At 46.8% G+C, this 20,010-nt stretch overlaps 1 protein-coding gene across 3 annotated transcripts in view; it reads left to right on the forward strand.

Moving 5' to 3' along the window:
- Positions 1–20,010, forward strand: part of LOC148502821 (cytochrome P450 2F2-like) — a 96,337-nt gene that overhangs the window by 61,491 nt on the left and 14,836 nt on the right. For all 3 annotated transcript variants that reach the window (XM_088449263.1, XM_088449264.1, XM_088449265.1), the window contains exons 5-6: positions 881–1,041; positions 1,344–1,520. In XM_088449263.1, coding sequence (XP_088305389.1) covers positions 881–1,041; positions 1,344–1,520 — 338 coding nt within the window. The remainder of the gene's footprint in view (positions 1–880; positions 1,042–1,343; positions 1,521–20,010) is intronic.

A 20,010-nucleotide genomic window follows, 5' to 3' on the forward strand; every position in this document is an offset into this window, starting at 1 on the left:
AGGAGGGGGCCTGTGTGCACTCCCTGTGTGGCCCTCTCCTCTCTCTGCGGTGGCCAGCAGCCGACTGATGCTGCTGGCCAGCCACCGGAGCGTTAGTAGACTCTGGGCACTATAGTGTGCCCGGAGTCTACTGCGCATGCACAGAACGCCGGGAAAATGGCCGCGGCTGCCATTTTCCGGTGTTCTAAGCAATGCTGAGACCCGCCGCGGGACCACGGACAGGTAAGTTTAAAATAATATGCGTGCAGGGTGTGCTGTGCTGGGCCCCCCTGGACCATTGTAGATACAACACTGGCCAGGAAACACCACAGATGGAAATGCGGGTGTGGATGTTCTGCTGTCGAGGAGACCAATCAATGGTGTTGAAACAACACTGGAAGCAGCAAACTACCCATGAGTCATAGGTACTGAAGATTATTGGTGACACTTGAGAGAAGTGTTATGTCATCTCTAACCTGAGGCTGAGCCCAGCCAGGTTCTGTTAAGGATTCTAATTGAAAAGTCCAGCAATTAGTAGTGATCAACATAAAATGAAAGGGCAGAAGTTAAAGAACCTACACCAAAGATACTGTAGTTAGTATTCCAGGTGGATTGTGCAGTGACTTCAGATCCTTAGGAAGATAATAGAAAATCTGTGTTTTTCAAAAATAAAATTGATATTTATATTTGGAGTTCACCCCATCCACCAGGACAATGACCAACAGTTCTTTCATCTTTTTTTGTCATTCAATGGTAGGATTCTATTTCAAATGACAATATTAAACAGAAAATACACTCCATCTTTAGCACTAATAAAATATCCATAATATAACTGTCTATGAATTTCTTGGTCGACTTCCCTTGATTTTATTTTTTTTCTTAACTGCTATTTATGTCTTAGGTTCCTTGATAGATCCCACACATCAATTACACAGCTCTGTGTCTAATGTCATTTGCTCTATCCTGTTTGGGGAACGGTTTGACTACCAAGATGAAGATTTCCAAAAACTTATGCATTGTGCCCAGGAGAACTTCAAAATCATGAGTAATCCTTGGGGACTGGTATGTACTTCCTCAATACCAAAGAGGAAATAATTAAATATTTAATATAATAAAAAGTGTTAGATTAATTCCACAATATATTAACTACTGTACATCACCACAGTGGTTTAAACAACTAGGTAGCAACTTAGTGTTGGTGTTGTTGAGTATATCATGTGGTGTAAATGGAGGAAAGTGACTATGGTGGAAGTGGATGGTGGCAGCGGTGGGGAATGTGGATGGTTTTCACATGTGTATGTGTAGTCGTGTGTTTTTTATGACTGAGTTTATCAAAAATCTGAGTTTGTGTCTTGTTTATTTAGTTGTACAACATCTATTCAGAGTTCATGAATTACATACCAGGACCTCATAAGCAACTCATAAAGAATTATACATTTATGACGGATCATATAAGGAAAAGAGTGGAACACAATATGAAGACTTTGGACAGGAATAACCCAAGGGATTTTATAGACTGTTTCCTGATCAAAATGGAGAAGGTACCATCCTGTTATTAGATGTCAGATGAATGTCCCTCCTTTAACACCTTATAATACAGTACTTACATAAGATTTACATACAACCGCTCCAACCTCAATATCATTAACATACAAAAATTAACAATTGGAGCACACCCAAGCACAATGCCTGTTTTTAAAATGTCATATTTTATTGTCTAAAACCCTGTGTCAGTATTGTGTAATCATTTGTAGACAGTGGGTATGGTTCAGAGCTGCATACAATTCCACCTGTGGGTGGATTTCACTATTTTTCATAAACCGTCTATGCATCAGAGCTTGGATACACAACTTAGAGCAAGTGCAGGCAATTCAGAGTCATATGGATTTCATTTGTGTCTTCCTTGTGCCTGAGTGTGTGTACGGTAACTGGGTACCACATTTTCATTTGCAAGTACGACACATGTGTGTAACCAGGATTTCAGCATGTGATTCTATGATGATGGTGGTGGTGGTGTCCATCTTTTCATCTGGGGGTAAATTTATTAAGTAACATATGTGCCTTCTATTGCAATCCTGAAACAAAATAAACGTTCCATAGAAGGCGCTCAGATGGCTTTACACAGACCTTATAGATAGAGTTAAAATATCAAGGTAAATCCTCCATGACATACATAGTTAAGGGGCCTATCCATCACACACATTTTTGCACGATCCGTACAGAAAGCCATGTAATGGATAGCCGGAAAGTAGCAGCGATGCGCGTGCACGCTGGGTTCTTGCCGACCCCAACTATCTACTGAACATGCCCTTCAACCTGACGACGATCATCAGGTTCAGCATATTCAGAGATAGGAGGTCGGTCTCCTGCACTGAATGTCATTCAGTGAACGCTGTTCAGTGCGGGCACCGCACCTCGACAAACTGAAGGTCTGAACGCTAGTCGTTCAGTCTTTCAGGTCGCCTAGAGGAAAGGTCCCTTTAATCATGCAAGTTCCATACACAATGGTATTACTGCAATGTTTCCATTCAATCCAAATAGTTACGGTCTTGGACTTTTTCTTAATTAGGTGGATGTAAGAAATTGATTTTTACACCTCCTTATTATTTCACCAAATCAAATGCATAAATGAGTTGTTCCTCAATAGTAAACAGAAAACAAAAATAGTGCAATACTGTTTAAAACAAAAATTACACTTTATTACTCTAGAACACTCACATTAAAAACAATTGAAAAAGCATATAAATCACCAAATGGGGTGAAAATCCCCCTGGAACTTCTTGCTTCTAGGCTGTTATCAGTTCTAACATGGACAGATGATGTAGAGTAAGTAAGCAGGCTTTAAGATCCTGAAAACCCAATGTTAGCATTCACAGGTCAGTAGGAGACATCCAGCACCACAGGCATCCAGAGGTCCAGTGCCCCAGCCTAATGCATTTCATACCTCCTGTTCCTTCCGCAGAGGCATGGTGACTGCACCACTGTATGCCCATTATATAGTAGAAGTAACTATACTAATTACTTCCTCCTGTGGTCAGCAGCAGTTGCTTGTTTGTGTTTCAACATGCGTTCCAATGCGTTCTGTCTTATATTTCTTTTGAAATGGGCCAATTTCTTTCTTTTTTTTATGGTATATTAGCTTCCCAAATGTCCTTCTTTCATAGATAATCCTCATAATTCATCAGGTTCAATATAGAATAAAATATAAAAATAGCAATAGTACTAAAAACTTAATCAGACATATCACAATACAGTAACAATAGAAAGCCTAGTACAAGAAAAAAAATCATCAGAATAAAAAGATAAATCGTCAGAATAAAAAGAGATAGATATCTTATAAAAAGGAGATGAAATCCCAAATCTCACATACTGTAACTTCAAAACATGGGGCTTTCTATAAATAGGCTTTGGGCGAGTCAGTAGTTTCTTTCTGATAATTGGGTCCTTTTTAATAGTACTGTATTCCAATCTTTTCTAAAAACAGATTCAATCTCTTTAAAATGGGAATTAAAATGACAAATAAAAGCCCACTCTAAATTATAATTTTTATTGTCGAATTTGTTCTTTTTTTTTTTTAAGTAATAAATTCCTATCAATTTCTCTGACTTTATTTTTAGTCAGTCCTTATACATTTAGGGTCATTACCTTTTTTTAATGAAGCGCTCTGCCATATCTTAGATTTGTGTCTCACGTATTTCATTTTCAGTGCAGTTTCGCTTCACCTTTAAAAATTATCCATAAGGTATGCAGTCCAAGCAATGTTTGTGGTGTTGACTGGTCCTATATAGCTTTTGGAGTCCATCATTTTCCTGTGGTTTTTTAGAATGTACAGTTCCCTCCTTAAAATAAATATTCAGATCTACAAATACAATTTTTTTTGCTCATAGAAAAGGATAACCTAATGTTAAAATAATTTACATTAAGATTCTGACAGAGGGGCCTATTCATCATCACTTAATTTTCACAAAAGCAGGTGAAAATTAAGATTTTCACCTAATTTTGTGGAAATTATGTGTCAGCCCCATTCATCAAACATGTAACGCAGGAGATATCACAGATATCTCCTGGTTACATTTGTGCATCAATAATTTCCACAGTCCCCATACTATAGTATGGGGATGTGGGAATTGTGGTATTCATCAAGTTCCAAAAAAGCATTTTTTTCGGAACTTGACAGTGATGCTATTCGCCACTCTGAGGTGGCGTTCAGCATCCGATACAGCAGAGGGATCTGAACAGATCCCTCCCTGCTGTGTCCACTTACCTGCCTGACGCTCCCTCCCGGCTCCCAGAGCAGTCCTTCTGTGAGCTGGGGCCAGGAGAGAGCACAGCAGCGGCAGCGGTTATCCTACAGAGGCAGCTGGTATGACAGGGGCCGGCTGTCTCCGGCAACAGCTTAGGCGAGTAGGTCTCCCACACAGCAGCGGCGGCGGGGGCCCTACTCGGTCAGTGTGCTCCCATGTACAATAATGATTTTCTTAACCAAAATGTCTCCAACATGACTCAATCACCAGATTCAATATTCATTTGTATGGGAGACTTCAATAATGTCATGATTGTCAGTTTAGATACAATAGATGAAGGTATAGTGGGATGAATGTTCCCACTAGGCAGACACATTTTACCAAGCTAGCCAGTGATATGGGGCTGACTGATGTTTGGCAGTTTAGGTTTCCAGTGTTCTGCTAGTTTTCTTGTCTATCCTCTTTCCATGATGTATTCTCATGCATTGACTACAGTTCCACCTCACTTACTCTGGATCCTGCAGTTCTTGCTGTTGACTACTTCCCCAGGGGGATATCAGACCATTCTCACATGTTGCTATCTATAAATTTCATGGAAGACAAGGTTATCAAATTTTGCAACCTTAATCCATTCTGGATCACATTGATGAGTGCAGGGTCTTTTTCCAATCTCCCCCTCTTTCTCATATCTCTCTCCCCCACTTCCTCCCAAAATTCCTATCAAAATACTAAACTATCTACTGTATGTAGGTATAGATTATATCTATATATGTCCACATGTAACTGTGACTCTTCATGTACTCCTAACACTGCCAATTATAATAACATTTGGAGAATGTTATTTTTCAAAAAGTAAAGTAATTCAAACTAAACTATGATCTACAATATCCCAAAAATGTTTGGATAGCTTCGTACTGTTAGCAATTGAGGGAACTGCACTGGACGATTGATACACTAATGATTATCTGGATTTGTTCTGCAAAATTGAAAGCTTACAAAATAATTAGAATAAGATAAGTGTTGTCATTTCATGTTACATATTTTTTGTGTTTTTTTGAAATGTCATAACATAATATATTTTCAAAACTATGGGGCACCAAAATCTTAAGTCACCTATAGTTTTATTATTTTCACACCACTCTTAAGCTTTAACTAAATAATAAATAAAGACACGACAACTGTATAAATTGCAAAATAGAGGTCACAGCCAAATTTATTAATAATGAATTAGAATTAGAATTAAGCCTGATGGCGAAAAAAGCAGTGCTCCCTCGGTCCACAGCCCATATAAGGATTTATTTACCAAAAATGGGGTGGAGTTTCCACCCCGTGCGCAAACCATCCTGGGTAGTACCACTTCCTCTTAATTAAACAAAAAGGGGTTGATAATCCGATCGCTTCACGTATATGAGGGAAATGCTTCAACAGGTTTAAAAGGTGTATGCCCAACACCAAAGAAATACAAATAACAATACACAGGTAAACCTTGCGCAGAACCTTCAATGGGGAAATCACTAATGGTATGGTGATATATTTGTAACCACCACAGTAGTCAATAGGTCAAGTCTGAAAAATGGATATTACTGTATGTTCATATCAACATAAAATTCATGCTTCTAAATCCTCTTCTTAAAAATAAAACTGGTCTGCCCAAATCGTCGCACACGTCACTTGTTGATTTCCTCACACCCACCGTGGTACCTCCTTGTTCCTCAAAGAAAAAAAGGAGACAAAGGAGGGCCACAATAGTGTGATACAATTTATTCACTGACAATGTGTTTAAAATAATAATGCTGCGTACCAGACTTTGGGGTGTATACTAACACCATCAAGCATATAAAGTTGTTACAACCGGGTACCTCCTGGGCTCAGGAATCCACCCTCTCAGCTGAGGTCTGGAACAGCACTTCCTCGGAATAGTCACCAACACGTTTCAGCTAGCAAAGCCTTTCTCAAGGTGTGTTGATATGAACATACAGTAATATCCATTTTTCAGACTTGACCTATTGACTACTGTGGTGGTTACAAATATATCACCATACCATTAGTGATTTCCCCATTGAAGGTTCTGCGCAAGGTTTACCTGTGTATTGTTATTTGTACTTCCTCTTAATTAGCCCAGTGCTGGTCCCTCCTTAGGATGGAGACCTGGTCCTCTCATAAAGTAATGACCAACTCGCCTCTCTCAAAGGAGGAATGCTAGCCAAGATCTGCTGCGCTAAATTGAGCCACCGATGAGCACTGATTTCCTCCATACAAACGTGGACTCTGACCATGACATGCCACCAAGACCCTAAACGCTTCCACTCTATGCCAAACAAGACAGAATTGCTGTGACAAATATGTCTAAACCTTCCTCTATCAGGCGAACCCCATCTGGCCTATACAAATGCTCCTCATCATAACGAAGATGCGGGTGCCTCGGAACACACCCGTTTAAACCAACTACAAACCTGGACCTGCAGTATTTCTCCTAATCCGATCTATAGCTGGCCCACTGTGCGTACCCCACCAAAACCTGCGTGGGATGACCTCTGACCAACAGAGCTGAACTTGTGGCCAATGTTCAGCAACTATCTTCAGATTCCGTTTAATGGGAAAAATCAACTCCACTCCTGTACAAGTACCCAGATCATTATCACCTAAATGTACCACTAAACAATCCGGGGCCCCCCACTTACTCTCTGATTGCCAAAGAAGGTACAAAAGACTGCTCCCCTTAAACTCCCTCAACCCAATTCAGCGGATTCTGCAAGGACCTGATCTGGCACAAGGGTGTCTGCTAGACCAGAAAACAAAAGAAAGTCCTACAATCCACACCCAACAATGTTTTCTCAAAAAACATGTGAATGCGAAAATTTATAACAAAGCATTAATAACGTATAATCATTAACTTATAACCAAGGCAAGGGAAAACTGAGTTACTTGGGTGACCCAGATGGAGGGCAAAAGTGAAAAGAACAAACCCGCAGGGAGCGCCATTACTTCTGTAATTTGTCACTTCTTAAATTACTTTTTAACACTGAAGACTTCCACTTACCTAAATGTTTAATTGACTCAGAACAACCTGACTCTGCCACACATGTGCCGCCCCTATCCTGAATGAATGAGTGCCGTAATGTTCAACTGGCAAGCCCAGAGCTATCAGGCAATTATTCAAAATGCTTTTGAACTGGAACCTAGATAGCGGAGAAAGATCCGCATGTGCTAATCATTGTACCCCTCCCCTAGGCCTGCATTTGCTGTAAATGACAGCCAAAGCTACTGGGCATATGCTCGGCTCCGGATACGATGGGACAGAGGCCCTGATTCAGAGCCGGATGCTCTGAAAGAGCGCTCGCTTTGAATCAGGGCACTTTTGTTTGTTTTTTTTGAAGCGGCCTCCTGGCCGCTCGCATAGCTGTGGGTGAACACCCACAGCTATTGCGAGTGGCCAGGATGATGGTCACGATGGTCAAGACCATCGCGACCATCGGGGCTTGCGACGAGACCCATGTGGTAGGGTCTCGTGGCTGCAAGCCCCAGAGAGCTTCTGGCTCTAATAGAGCCAGAAGCTCTCCCACTGATATCACAGGTGATGTCAGTGGGGCCGCCAACAAATGGCAGGCATTCGCATTGGAATTCCTCCATTTGTGAAGCCACCCCCACACCACACCTCCAAAACGGTGCGAGCTGTCGCCGGCTCCGACGTGCTAATGCGCAATGACCTAATATCGACCCACTCACGAGTGCATAGCGCTTGCGAGCTGGTCTGAATCAGGCCCAGAGATCCAACACCCTCTCCCCATTTGATCTGTCTTTGATCTATGTATTTTTAAAATAATCAAATCGGTTTTAACTATAACGTTATCTAAATGAATACCTGTATTAATGGACTTCTTATTAACTGCTATTAACTCCCCCACCCTTAAAGCCCCCCAAAAATGCCTAGGTAAAAGCCAAACTGAACAAACTGGACTTATAATCTTCTTTAGCTATACCGGAAGCTGCTACTACCAAATCCTTTAGCATCCCCATATTAATAGGCCTATGAGAATCACCCAACCTCATTTGTTCCTTTGCCCATCCATTCTGCGCTTTAGAGATAATAAATTACTTGATTGGATCCACCAAACCATTTAAACAAGCAAAATAAGAAATTCCTGCTAAAACCTCTGACATAGATGTCTTTGAATGCCCGCTCTCATGCAAACACCAGACAAACTCCAACGTAACATACTAAATGCTCTTACCCTCCTCTTGTCTGCAATGAAGGTCTGCCATTCGCTCCAAGCCACTGGATAGGATCTCAAAGTACCTGGAGCAAATGACCTCAATGCGAGTCCTTCAATGCCGGCCTTATGATCTGCCAAACATAATCAGGGCAAGACAAACCATAAACCTCCACTGTAGGTGCAAACACTCTAAATCTCTCCCATTGAAAATGAGATAAAGCATCAGCAATATCATTCTCAACTCCAGGAACATGTTTAGCTGTAAAATCGATATTCCTAGACAGACAAACAAAAACCAAATGCCTAAGTAGCCTTATCACCTGCTGGAACTGACCTTTGATTATTGACGGCCTGCACCACCCCCAGGTTATTGCACCAAAATATGATTCGACAATTGCTAAGTTTTAAAGCCCAAATCTCCACCGCTACAACAATGGGAAACAGTTCCAAAAGAAGTAAATTGCCCGTCAAACCCTCAACCCGCCATGACTCAGGCCAAGCTTCCGCACACCACTCCCCTTCAAAGAATGCACCGAAGCCCAATGACCCTGATGCATCCGTATACAACTGTAGCTCTGCATTGGCCACTGGCTCCGGAAGCCAAATACGAACCCTGTTAAATTCACGTAAAAACCTCAACCAAACCCTAAAATCATCTTTCACTTCAGCAGAAAGGTGAATCATGTAATGGGGCTTTTTTACACCCGCTGATGCTTGCTCCAATCTTTGACAGAATACCTTGCCCATTCGAATGACTCAACACGCAAAATTAAGTAAACCCAGCAAAGACTGCAGCTGCTACAAAGAGACATTTTTAGCTGAGACCAAACAACAATAAATCACTAAGTTTCTGCACCTTATCACAGGGTAATCTGCACAGGCCCAAATCGGTGTTGACTTCAATACCTAGATAAGACAATCTAGTAATCGGCCCTTCCATCTTTTCCGAGCGATGGGAAGAAAAAGCCTGAACCGAAAAAATCAGCTCATCACAAACATCACTATTACTTGGCCCTATTAATAAAAAATCATCCAAGTAATTCGCAACTCCTGACTGATTAGTAACCGCCTGAATACACCACTGTAAGGAGCAAAAACACTCAAAAAAGGAGCATGAAATAGAACAACCCATAGGTAGATATTTGTCTACATAGTTTGAACTGCCCACCTTAAAACCCATATAACGAAAGGAACCAGGATGTAGGGGAAGCATTCTAAAAGCAGACTCAAAATCTATCTTTGCCAACAAAGCCCCTTTCCCAAAACCCTGCACGATACTAAGGGCATCCATGAATGACTGGTAAGTTACGCTACAATCTGCTGGATCAAAATCATCAGCTTGTCCCTCTAGCGCATTGTGCATTGTTAAACGCTTAACACTTTCCTCGTCCCACTGTGTTAAAATATGAGATATGGTAAGAACTTACCCTTGTTATCTCTATTTCTACGAAGTCCATAGGGTTCCACAGGATACCTTGGGGTATAGGTGTGACGTCAGTCGCAGGGCACCAAAGAGTTAAGCTTTCAGCCTCCCAGGATGCACTAGGTCCCCCTCCTATACCCCGCCCCCGGGCCAAGGCACCTCAGTTAGTTACCAAGCCATAGGCCGGAGGAGGAGAAGGAAGAGAGAGAACAAAGATCTGGACACATACAAGAATCACATTCTCACCAGAGGGAGACGGAAAACCGGTGACCAGAGCAAAGCCCATCTGCAGCACAGGTGCGACAGGGCGGGAGTCCTGTGGAACCCTATGGACTTCGTAGAAATAGAGATAACAAGGGTAAGTTCTTACCATATCTCATATTTTCTACTTCAGGGTCCATAGGGTATCCACAGGATACCTTGGGGATGTCCCAAAGCAGTATCCTTTAAGGGTGGGGACGCTCCTGTGCAGAAAGGAGAATCCGCCGCCCGAAGGAAGCATCCTGAGAGGCGAAGGTGTCAAACCTGTAATACCTCACGAAGGTATGGACAGAAGACCACGTAGCAGCCTTGCAGATCTGAACTGCCGAGGCACCACGTCGAGCTGCCCACGAAGGACCCACAGACCTAGTGGAATGAGCCTTCAGAGAAGGAGGGACCGGTAGGCCTTCATGAAGATAAGCTCCAGAAATAGCCATACGGATCCAGGCTGCCAAAGTTTGCTTTGAAGCAGGCCAACCCTTTTTACGGAAGCCAAAGAGGACAAACAAAACGTCCGACTTCCTAAACGAAGAAGTGCGGTCAACATAAGTCCTTAAGGCCCGCACAACATCCAAAGAGGCCTCACCCACGGAAAGACCCGGTGAGTTAAAGGCCGGAACAACTATTTCCTCGTTAATATGAAACTGGGAAACAACTTTGGGAAGAAACTCGGGCCGAGTGCGGAGCACTGCCCTGTTCCCATAAAAAACCAAGAAAGGGGGTCTACAAGAAAGAGCCCCTAACTCAGAAACACGTCTGGCCGAAGCAATGGCCAGAAGGAAAACAGTCTTAGCTGTTAGCCATTTAAGATCCACTGAGCCCAGTGGTTCAAACGGCGGTCCTTGGAGAGCCCTCAGGACCACAGCCAAATCCCAAGGCGCCACAGGTGGAACAAAGGGCGGCTGAATGCGGAGAACACCCTGCATAAAGGTGCGCACATCCGGGATTGTAGCAATCCTACGGTGAAACCAGACAGATAGGGCCGAAACCTGTACCTTCAAAGAAGCAAGGCGAAGCCCATGATCTAGTCCCGCTTGCAGGAAGGCGAGAATCCGAGACAGACGAAACTCCCGCGGTGCATAACCTCTCGGTCGACACCACTGGAAGAACGTATGCCACACGCGATGGTATATCCTCGCGGAAGACGGTTTCCGAGCTCGCAACATGGTACGCACCACAGAGCTGGAAAACCCCCGGGACCTCAGCATGGCCGTCTCAACAGCCACGCCGTCAAAGACAGCCGAGTCAGGTCCGGGTGAAGGCAAGGACCCTGAGACAGAAGGTCCGGTCGTAGCGGCAACCGCAGAGGAATGTCCACGGACAGACCCTGAAGGTCTGAGAACCAGTGCCGTCTGGGCCACGCGGGAGCTATCAACAGGAGCGTCCCTCCTTCCTGTTTGAATTTCCGGATTACCCGTGGAAGAAGGGAGACCGGAGGGAACAGGTATGCGAACCGGAACGTCCACCGGACGGACAGAGCATCCACCAGAGACGCCCCTTCGTCTCTTGTGCGAGACCCGTACACCGGCAACTTGTTGTTGTGCCGGGACGCCATGAGGTCGATTTCTGGAAGACCCCACCTGTCCACCAGTAGTTGAAAAACGTCCGGGTGCAGGGACCATTCCCCCGGATGAACGTCCTGGCGACTTAGAAAGTCCGCCTCCCAATTGAGCACTCCCGGGATGAAGACCGCTGATATGGCCGGAAGATTGCGCTCCGCCCAAACCAGGATCCGAGAGACCTCTACGAGAGCCGCCCGACTGCGAGTTCCTCCTTGCCTGTTTATGTAGGCCACGGTGGTAGCGTTGTCCGACTGGACCTGCACCGGGCGACCCTGGAGAAACCGCTGTGCCTGCTGGAGAGCATTGAAGACCGCACGGAGTTCCAAGATATTTATTGGAAGCTCCGCTTCTGTCGGCGTCCACCTGCCCTGGAACAAGTGTGGACCCGAAACTGCTCCCCAGCCCCGAAGACTGGCGTCCGTTGTCAACAGGACCCAATTTGGAACCCAGAACGGACGTCCCTTGTTGAGGTGGTTCGTCTGTAACCACCACGTAAGGGACAGGCGAACCTCCTGGGTGAGCACAATCGTCTGGGACTTCAGAGACTGAGTCAGCCCGTTCCACTTGGACAGGATCAGGTGCTGCAGAGGTCTGGAGTGAAACTGGGCGTATTCCACCATGTCGAACACCGACACCATGGAGCCCAGTAACCTCATCGCCGAGTGTAAGGACACCCGGCGGCTGTGCAGACAACTGCGCACCCTTGACTGTAAAGCAGAGATCTTGTCCTCCGTCACGAAGATCCTTTGCTGTCCCGAGTCCAATAAGGCTCCAAGATGCAGAATCCTCCGAGACGGGATTAGAGTGGACTTCTGCCAGTTGATTAGCCAGCCGTGCCGTTGCAGCAGTGCAATGGTCAGGTCCAAGTGGCGTAACAGGAGCTCTGGAGATCCTGCCACCAATAACAGGTCGTCCAAATACGGCAACATGCGGACTCCCTGCAGCCGCAGAGAAGCCGCCATGACCGCCATCACCTTGGTGAAAACACGTGGTGCTGTTACCAGGCCAAAAGGTAACGCCCGAAACTGGAAGTGGTCGCTGCTGATTGCGAACCTGAGGAACTGTTGATGGCGCCAAAGAATAGGGACATGCAGGTAAGCGTCCTGTATGTCCAATGACACCAAGTAGTCCCCAGGTTCCAGCGCCAGAATGATGGACCGTAGGGTCTCCATCCGAAACTTCGGGACCCGCAAAGACTTGTTGAGTGCTTTGAGGTTGAGAATCGGACGATATGACCCATTGGGTTTCTGTACCAAAAATAGATTTGAATAGAAACCCTGGCCCCTCTGGGAGAATGGAACCGCCACTATAACTCCAGCCTGGAGCATAGTGTGCAATACCTTCCGCAGCTCCGTAGCCTTGTTCCGGTCTGATGGGAGACCCGTGGTGAAGAAGCGAGCCGGGGGTCTGTGCCGGAAGGAGAGGGCGTATCCGTGAGAAACCACCTCCAGAACCCAAGTGTCTGTCGTAGTGGTCGACCAACACTGGGCGAACTGTAGCAGGCGGCCTCCCACCCTGGGATCCCCCAAAGGGAGGCCCGGACCGTCAGGCCGCAGGCTTGTCATCTGGCTTGGGGGCCGGACGTCTGGTACTCCATGCCTGCTTCCGGGGCTTGACCGATTTCTTAGGGCCAGCCTGTCGAGGAAACGACTGTGGTTTGGGCCTGCCCTGGGCCCTAGATGACCGAAAGGACGATGGTCCCGAACCAGAAGGAGCAGCGGCCGACGGGAGACAGGCAGATTTGGCTGCCGCCAGCGTGGCCACAATCTTATCCAGATCCGGACCGAAGAGAACTTCTCCGGTAAACGGCAACGCTTCCAGACCTTTCTTGGAATCTGCGTCCGCCTTCCAGGATCGCAGCCACAAGGTGCGACGAGCAGCTACCGCTGCTGAAGAAATTCTAGACACCAGAGTACTAATGTCTAGAGCCGCCTCGTTGATGTAGGTGGCCGAATCACGGAGATTGCCAATCAACTCCGCCTGATCGGCCGGACAGTCGGATTCAAAAGAAGCCTCTAATGAATCCGCCCAGCGCTCCATCGCTCTGGCAACCCAGCAAATGGCCATAGCCGGCCGTGCTGCCCCCCCTGCAAGGGAATAAGCGGACTTCAGGCAGATTTCTACCTTGCGGTCCGTAGCATCCTTAAGGGAGGACATGGATGGCATCGGCAATGTGGCACTACGGACAAGACGGGTCACGTGAGAATCCACCTGTGGAGGGGATTCCCACTTCGCAAAATAATTATCCGCGAACGGATAAGCCACCGCCAGGCGTCTCTGCGGCTGGTATCTTTTGCCAGGTTGTTTCCACGCCTCCTCTAAATGGTCCACCAACTGACCCGAAAGAGGAAAGACTGTGGCATCGCCCTTCACATCTTTGAAAAAGGCATACTTAGATTTAGCCGCTGGGGGAACTTCGTCCTCAATCACCAAGGCTGTGCGGACCGCCCGAATAAGTCCAGGAATATATACTTTGGACTTAGCATCAGCGTCCTTAGTATGGAGAGGTTCCTGATCGTAAGGATCTAGAATCTCCCCATCATCAGACGTCCCTTCGTCATCCTCATAAAGAGCGGACAGAGACGCCACCGGCCGTTTATGAGGCCGCATCACAGACTCCCCTTGCAACACATCCGACAAGTGCTGTACAGAACTCGTCAGGGAGTTAACCCACGCTGGCTCCTGAGAACCCGGGAGCGGGGAAATAGGGAGACTGTGGGGTACCACCAATTGTCGTGGGAACCCCTGCATGGGTGACGACACCACAGACTGCTGGGACAAACCCATCGGAGTAAACGCGGGCTGCGGAGCTAACTGGCCCACTAAAGCTGTTAACGCCTGAGCGAAACAAGCCCAGGGCGGCTCCTGTACCGGTGCTGTAACCGTAATAGGCCGCGCCATGGACAAACACTGCCGGCAAAGGCCCTCCGCGCTACCCTCCCCCTCCGCTAACGGTACTTTGCACGTGGTACACTGTAGCCGGAGGGGAAAATCACTTTCAGACATGATGGCACCACGTATGTGACCTCTCTCACCAATTAAGTATTAAATAGGCGAGAGACCACCCTGCAGCACCGCACCGCAAGGGCTTTAGCAGAAAGAACAGGGACAGTAATAAAGCTGACAGTTTAGATGAAGAAAAGATTACAGGCAGCAGCGCTAGCACAGTCACATACAATGCAGAGAAATAACAATTCCTGCACTAACAGCTCTGATCACTCAACTACACAGACACAGGGCCTGGTAGGACACAGCGCTGCATACACAGACCTGACCACAGCGGAGGAGAGGTATGCGGGGGGACCCAGACCACGATGCTTCCGTCCAGCGCTTCCAGCAGCGTTCACCATGCGTTCTGGAGAAGATGGCCGCCGAGGAGCAGAGAGGAGGCTGGCCTGGGGGAGGAGCGCTGCCACAGGACCAGTCGGCAGCATGCAGAGAGGGCTGTGTGCAGCGGGGGAGGCGCCGGCTGTGAGACAGGGAAGGCGCGCTCCCCTGGCATGCATTTAACCCCTGGGACGCCGCAGTGCTACCGCTCTGCTGCGGTCCGCTGTCCCAGGGGGTAGTGGAAGCGCAGGTTGGTCGCCTGGCTCCACGCTGCAGCCAGTCCCCAGGGAGCCCCCTGCCTGGGGACTTAGGACCATGTGATCAGCGGGGACCCACCGCGGGACCCCGCTGCTTACCTCTGTCCCCCTTGAATCCGGCCATGGTCCGGAGCATCTGGGGTCACCGCTAGCTGTGACCCCAGACGCCCACCAGCATCCCCGGATCAGTACCGGCGTTCTGGTACCGGCGGGGTGTAGGGAAGACAGCATGGACGTCAGGACTGACTGTCCATGCTGTACATCCAGTTGTGCAGCCACAGCTGCATGAAGAATAAGCTTCAGGGGCTCTTCTAGCCCCCACTCCAACAGGTGCACCCGACTCCGGCCGGGCACCAAACTAAACTGAGGTGCCTTGGCCCGGGGGCGGGGTATAGGAGGGGGACCTAGTGCATCCTGGGAGGCTGAAAGCTTAACTCTTTGGTGCCCTGCGACTGACGTCACACCTATACCCCAAGGTATCCTGTGGATACCCTATGGACCCTGAAGTAGAAATCCCATTTGTACCCAAAAGGGCTGCTTACACCCCACAGCCACTTCGGTAGTGGGCCTCGCATGCTAGGTGACCTCTAACTAGGGGTGAGCGGGTTCGGATTTCTGAAATCCGAACCCCCCCGATCCGAGGCAGATCCGAGTCAAGCTTGACTTTTCCCGCCTGACTCGGATCTGAAATCGAGGCAAAACGTCATCATCCCGCCTTCCGAGTCTCGCAGGTTTTGGATCCTATATAAGGTACCCGTGTCGGCGCCATTTTCTCACTCGGCTGTGGACAGTGAAGAGGGAGGGTGGGAGTTAGGGCTGGCTGGGCTGTGTAGTGTAGTGTAGTGCAGAGTAGTGATGTGCTGTGCAGTGCTGCGCTGTGCTGCTGTTGTCCACTACTTCAAAGTCCATAGGGGCTGGCTGTGTTGTGCTGTGCTGCTATTGTTAATAGGGGCTGTGTCCACTACTTCAAAGTCCATAGGGGCTGGCTGGACTGTGTTGTGCAGTCAGTTCTCCATAGGGGCTGTGTCCACTCTAAAGTCCTGTGCAGTGTCCCAGTCCTAAAGGGGTGCTGTAGTGTTGTCCAGGGGGTGCTCTGTCCATCAGGGGTGCTCCCCTCAAGTGCTAAAAAAATAATATATTTTCTGTTTGTGAATTGTGTGCGCAGTAGCCGCACGTGCATCAACAAAGTAGTGCCAAGCGTGCGCCTGTGTCATAAGTAAAGGGCCGGCTGGCTTGACCGTTAAAGGGTGCTGTAACCCCCAAAGTACACTCCAGTCCAAACCAAAAAAAAAATTATTTTCTGTGTTTGTGAATTGTGTGCGCAGTAGCCGCACATGCATCAACAAAGTAGTGCCAAGCGTGCGCCTGTGTCATAAGTAAAGGGCCGGCTGGCTTGACCGTTAAAGGGTGCTGTAACCCCCAAAGTACACTCCAGTCCAAACCAAAAAAATATATATTTTCTGTGTTTGTGAATTGTGTGCGCAGTAGCCGCACGTGCATCAACAAAGTAGTGCCAAGCGTGCGCCTGTGTCATAAGTAAAGGGCCGGCTGGCTTGACCGTTAAAGGGTGCTGTAACCCCCAAAGTACACTCCAGTCCAAACCAAAAAAAAAATTATTTTCTGTGTTTGTGAATTGTGTGCGCAGTAGCCGCACGTGCATCAACAAAGTAGTGCCAAGCATGCGCCTGTGTCATAAGTAAAGGGCCGGCTGGCTTGACCATTAAAGGGTGGTGTAACCCCCAAAGTACACTCCAGTCCAAACCAAAAAAATATATATTTTCTGTGTTTGTGAATTGTGTGCGCAGTAGCCGCACGTGCATCAACAAAGTAGTGCCAAGCGTGCGCCTGTTTCATAAGTAAAGGGCCGGCTGGCTTGACCGTTAAAGGGTGCTGTAACCCCCAAAGTACACTCCAGTCCAAACCAAAAAAAAAATTATTTTCTGTGTTTGTGAATTGTGTGCGCAGTAGCCGCACGTGCATCAACAAAGGAGCAGCGCCAAGCGTGCGCCTGTGTCCCATAAGTAAAGAGCCGGCTGGCTCATTTCTTAAAGGGTGGTGTAACCCACAAAGTGCACTACTCTCCAGCAAAAATAAAAAAATATTTTCTGTGTTTGTGTGCGCTTTAGCCGCACGTATATATCAATATAACATAAACGGAGGACCAAACTTTCTCCGATAAAAATAAAATAGGGAAAGATCAAGAACCACTTCCTCCTAGTGGTATTGCTGCTGCTGGGAGTTGTTCATCATCCCAGAGAGGAAGTAGGAACATCACTACTTTTACTAAACAATTGACACTCCAACAGTCCCTAGCGATGAGGATGAAGTACGACAGCAGTCATCCTGAAGCAAAACGTATAACTGAGGCCTTGACTGCTATGTTGGTGTTAGACGTGCGTCCGGTATCCGCCATTAGTGCAGTGGGATTTAGACAATTGATGGAGGTAGTGTGTCCCCGGTTCCAAATCCCGTCTAGATTCCACCTGCATCCTCAAAGCAGCAGCGACAAGCGTGCATCTGTCTGTTAAAGGGTGGTGTAACTCTCAAAGTGCTCTAAAATATAAAAAACTATTTTTTTAATGTGTTTGTGACTTGTGTGCGATGTAGCCGCACTTGCATCCTCAAAGCAGCAGCGACAAGTGTGCGTCTGTCTGTTAAAGGGTGGTGACACCCTCAAAGTGTGCTACACAAACAATAAAAATATTCTTCTTCTTTTTTCTGTCTTTGTGAATTGTGTGGGCTGTAGCCGCACTTGCATCCTCAAAGCAGCAGCAACAAGCGTGCGTCTGTCTGTTAAAGGGTGGTGTAACCCTCAAAGTGCTCCAAAAAATAAAAAACTATTTTTTTAATGTGTTTGTGACTTGTGTGCGATGTAGCCGCACGTGCATCAACATAGTAGCAGCGCCAAGCGTGCGCCTGTGTCATAAGTCAAGGGCTGGTTTGGACATCTGGTCCAGACTGAAGGACGTGCCAACAATTTCTGACAAGTCTACTGTCATTGCATATGATACTGTCCTCAAAGCAGCAGCGACAAGCGTGCATCTGTCTGTTAAAGGGTGGTGACACCCTCAAAGTGTGCTACACAAACAATAAAAATATTGTTCTTTTTTTTTCGGTCTTTGTGAAATGTGTGGGCTGTAGCCACACCTGCATCCTTAAAGCAGCAGCGACAAGCGTGCGTCTGTCTGTTAAAGGGTGGTGACACCCTCAAAGTGTGCTACACAAACAATAAAAATATTCTTCTTCTTTTTTCTGTCTTTGTGAATTGTGTGGGCTGTAGCCGCACTTGCATCCTCAAAGCAGCAGCGACAAGCGTGCGTCTGTCTGTTAAAGGGTGGTGTAACTCTCAAAGTGCTCCAAAAAATAAAAAACTATTTTTTTAATGTGTTTGTGACTTCTGTGCGATGTAGCCGCACTTACACCCTCAAAGCAGCAGCGACAAGCGTGCGTCTGTCTGTTAAAGGGTGGTGACACCCTCAAAGTGTGCTACACAAACAATAAAAATATTCTTCTTCTTTTTTCTGTCTTTGTGAATTGTGTGGGCTGTAGCCGCACTTGCATCCTCAAAGCAGCAGCGACAAGCGTGCGTCTGTCTGTTAAAGGGTGGTGTAACCCTCAAAGTGCGCTCCACAAACAATAAGAATATTCTTTTTTTTTTTTCTGTCTTTGTGAATTGTGTGGGCTGTAGCCGCACTTGCATCCTCAAAGCAGCAGCGACAAGCATGCGTCTGTCTGTTAAAGGATTACATCGGTGACAGCATCCAAGTAGGCATGTCAGACAGTCCGTACCTGTACTGGCAGGAAAAAGAAGCAATTTGGAGGTCCCTGTACAAACTGGCTCTATTTTACCAGAGTTGCCCCCCCTCCAGTGTGTACTCCGAAAGAGTGTTTAGTGCAGCCCGGAACCTTGTCAGCGAAAGGCGTAGGAGGTTGCTTCCACAAAATGTGGAGAAGATGATGTTCATAAAATGAATTATCAACTCTTCCAGGGAGACCAGCCTCCAGAACGTACAGAGGGACCTGTGGTTCCAGCGGGGATGAATTAATACTCTGTGAGGATGAGGATGTACACACTGAAGAGGGTGAGGAATCGGTGGATGAGGAGGATGAGGATGACATCTTGCCTCCGTAGAGCCAGTTTGTGCAAGGACAGATTAATTGCCAGCTTGTTTTGTGGGGGCCCAAACGAACCAATCATTTCAGCCACAGTTGTGTGGCAGACCCTGGCGCTGAAATGATTGCTTTGTTAAAGTGTGCATGTCCTGTTTATACAACATAAGGGTGGGTGGGAGGGCCCAAGGACAATTCCATCTTGCACCTCTTTTTTTTCTTTGCATTATGTACAGTTTGGGGCCTAGTTTTTCAAACTGCCATCCTGTCTGCCACTGCAGTTTCACGCCTAGATGGGTCAGGTGTTTGTGCCGCCCACTCGTGTCGCTTAGCATAGTCATCCAGCTACCTCGGTGCAACCTTTTGGACATAAAAACACTATTGTGAGGTGTGAGGTGTTCAGAATAGACTGGAAATGAGTGGAAATTAAGGTTATTGAGGTTAATAATAGCATAGGAGCAGAAAAACCTACAAATTCTGTGATTTTAGCTGTTTTTATGCTTTTTTTCAAAAAAATACAGATCCAAAACACAAAACCCAGAACCCAAAACACGGAAGGGTGGTTTTGGCAAAACCAATCCAGATCCAAAACACGAAGAAAGATCCAGATCCAAAACCAAAACACGAAAAGTG

This window comes from Taudactylus pleione, unplaced genomic scaffold (assembly GCF_031769625.1).
Source record: "Taudactylus pleione unplaced genomic scaffold, aTauple2 ptg000481l, whole genome shotgun sequence".
Lineage (NCBI taxonomy): Eukaryota > Metazoa > Chordata > Amphibia > Anura > Myobatrachidae > Taudactylus > Taudactylus pleione.